Source organism: Arachis duranensis, chromosome 8 (assembly GCF_000817695.3).
Source record: "Arachis duranensis cultivar V14167 chromosome 8, aradu.V14167.gnm2.J7QH, whole genome shotgun sequence".
Lineage (NCBI taxonomy): Eukaryota > Viridiplantae > Streptophyta > Magnoliopsida > Fabales > Fabaceae > Arachis > Arachis duranensis.
Window position 1 is genome coordinate 3,002,314 of NC_029779.3, and position 1,572 is coordinate 3,003,885.

The following is a 1,572-nucleotide window of genomic DNA, read 5'->3' on the forward strand; positions in this document are numbered from 1 at the left end:
GATTATATTGTTCAAAAATCAATTTCATCACTAATGAGAAAGTGTACCTTTAACACATTATTATTATTAAACCCTTTTGGAACCTAGTTATATCTATATATTAGTTGACAGTTCACCACGATTTGATGCACCACATGAGAAAAAGGATTAGGAAGGAACACCTATCATTGTCGTCCTTTCCGATTTTCTAGTATATTTAATTCAATCATATTACGTGAAAATTAAAATCAATCACTAATATAAAATATATGTTAAAATATAAAATATAAATTAAAAATAAATTTAATAATACATGTATTTATACATAAATACATGATGATTAATTTATTAATTAATTTTTTTGAACACTTGATACTTTTAATAAACATTTAACTTTTATGTGTCTTTATAAAAATAGTTTATGAAATCTCCGTTTGACATGCAAATCGCGATATTTCACGTAAAGCAATCGCAAGTATACACTACGCTTGCTCCTATTATTAATAATTGAAGTGATTAACTCTACTCTAGTCTCTAGGTGACCCTACTCACAATCACAAATATACACGCACAAATGTGATATATAAAGAGCTGGTGGCTTTCCCAGTAAGACAGACAGATAGGAAGCTTTGTTAAATCAAAGGAATTGAAGCTGAGAGATCAATAAAGAAAGGGCTCTGCTATAGTGTTAGTGAGTGGGAGAGAAAAATAATATAATTATGGATAAATTGTATTTGTATGGGTTGAGCCACCTCTTTATGACGGTTTTTCTTCATAACTTCTCCACTCATATGGTGATACCAGCCATCACGGATGTAACCATGGCGGCGCTCTGTCCCGGAGAGGATGAATGCTCCCTTGCCATCTACCTCACTGGTTTTCAACAAGCGGTTAGTTACCAACCACCATAATTCCCTCTCTTCCTTTCTTCACCCTCATCACCAGTATTCATCAATAATGCATATGCACTTGGTAGTTATTAACTTATTATCTCTGCTTTAGGCGTATACATATTCAGAACAAGAAATGTCAAGTGACTAACATTTTTTCTTTGTTTTTGTCTTACATTTAAATAAACACTAGCCAATTTTCTTCTTCTTAACTATGCCACTGGCAAATATTATTGTTGTAAGCAAAGCTGCTAATTCTTAGATATTTAAAGCCTTCAATTCAATCTTAAATCTCTTCCCTTTTTTGGAGGAGAATTGAATCTGATTACTTATGTAATAGTTTTTAATTAAAACTGGCAATGAAAAACGTTAACGTCAAAAGCGAGGAAACCAATAGGAACTGCTAAGCAACAAATAAACCCCGTTTATCATCACATTTCACAACAAATTAGGAAAGTGTTGTATATAGAAATTCAAAATTACTTAGTTTTCTTTAATTTCTTTTCGAAAAATGCTGAAAGACTAATATAATTGTTTTTGTATAGCACTTTTAACTATCAATCTAATTTCTTTAGTCTAATAATTTAATAATATAATTTTATCCCACACTTTAAACATTGTTAATTAACGATTAACCAAAATAATAAATTCTGGTAGTTCTTCAGTATTTTTCTTTTCTTCTTTTTTTTTTTTTTTACCTGAA

At 30.1% G+C, this 1,572-nt stretch overlaps 1 protein-coding gene across 1 annotated transcript in view; it reads left to right on the forward strand.

The window, feature by feature from the left end:
• Positions 1-532: 532 nt before the first annotated feature.
• Positions 533-1,572, forward strand: part of LOC107460178 (uncharacterized) — a 7,236-nt gene continuing 6,196 nt past the window's right edge. Inside the window, exon 1 of the mRNA XM_016078513.3 lies at positions 533-869. Coding sequence (XP_015933999.1) covers positions 699-869 — 171 coding nt within the window. The 5' untranslated portion in view covers positions 533-698. The remainder of the gene's footprint in view (positions 870-1,572) is intronic.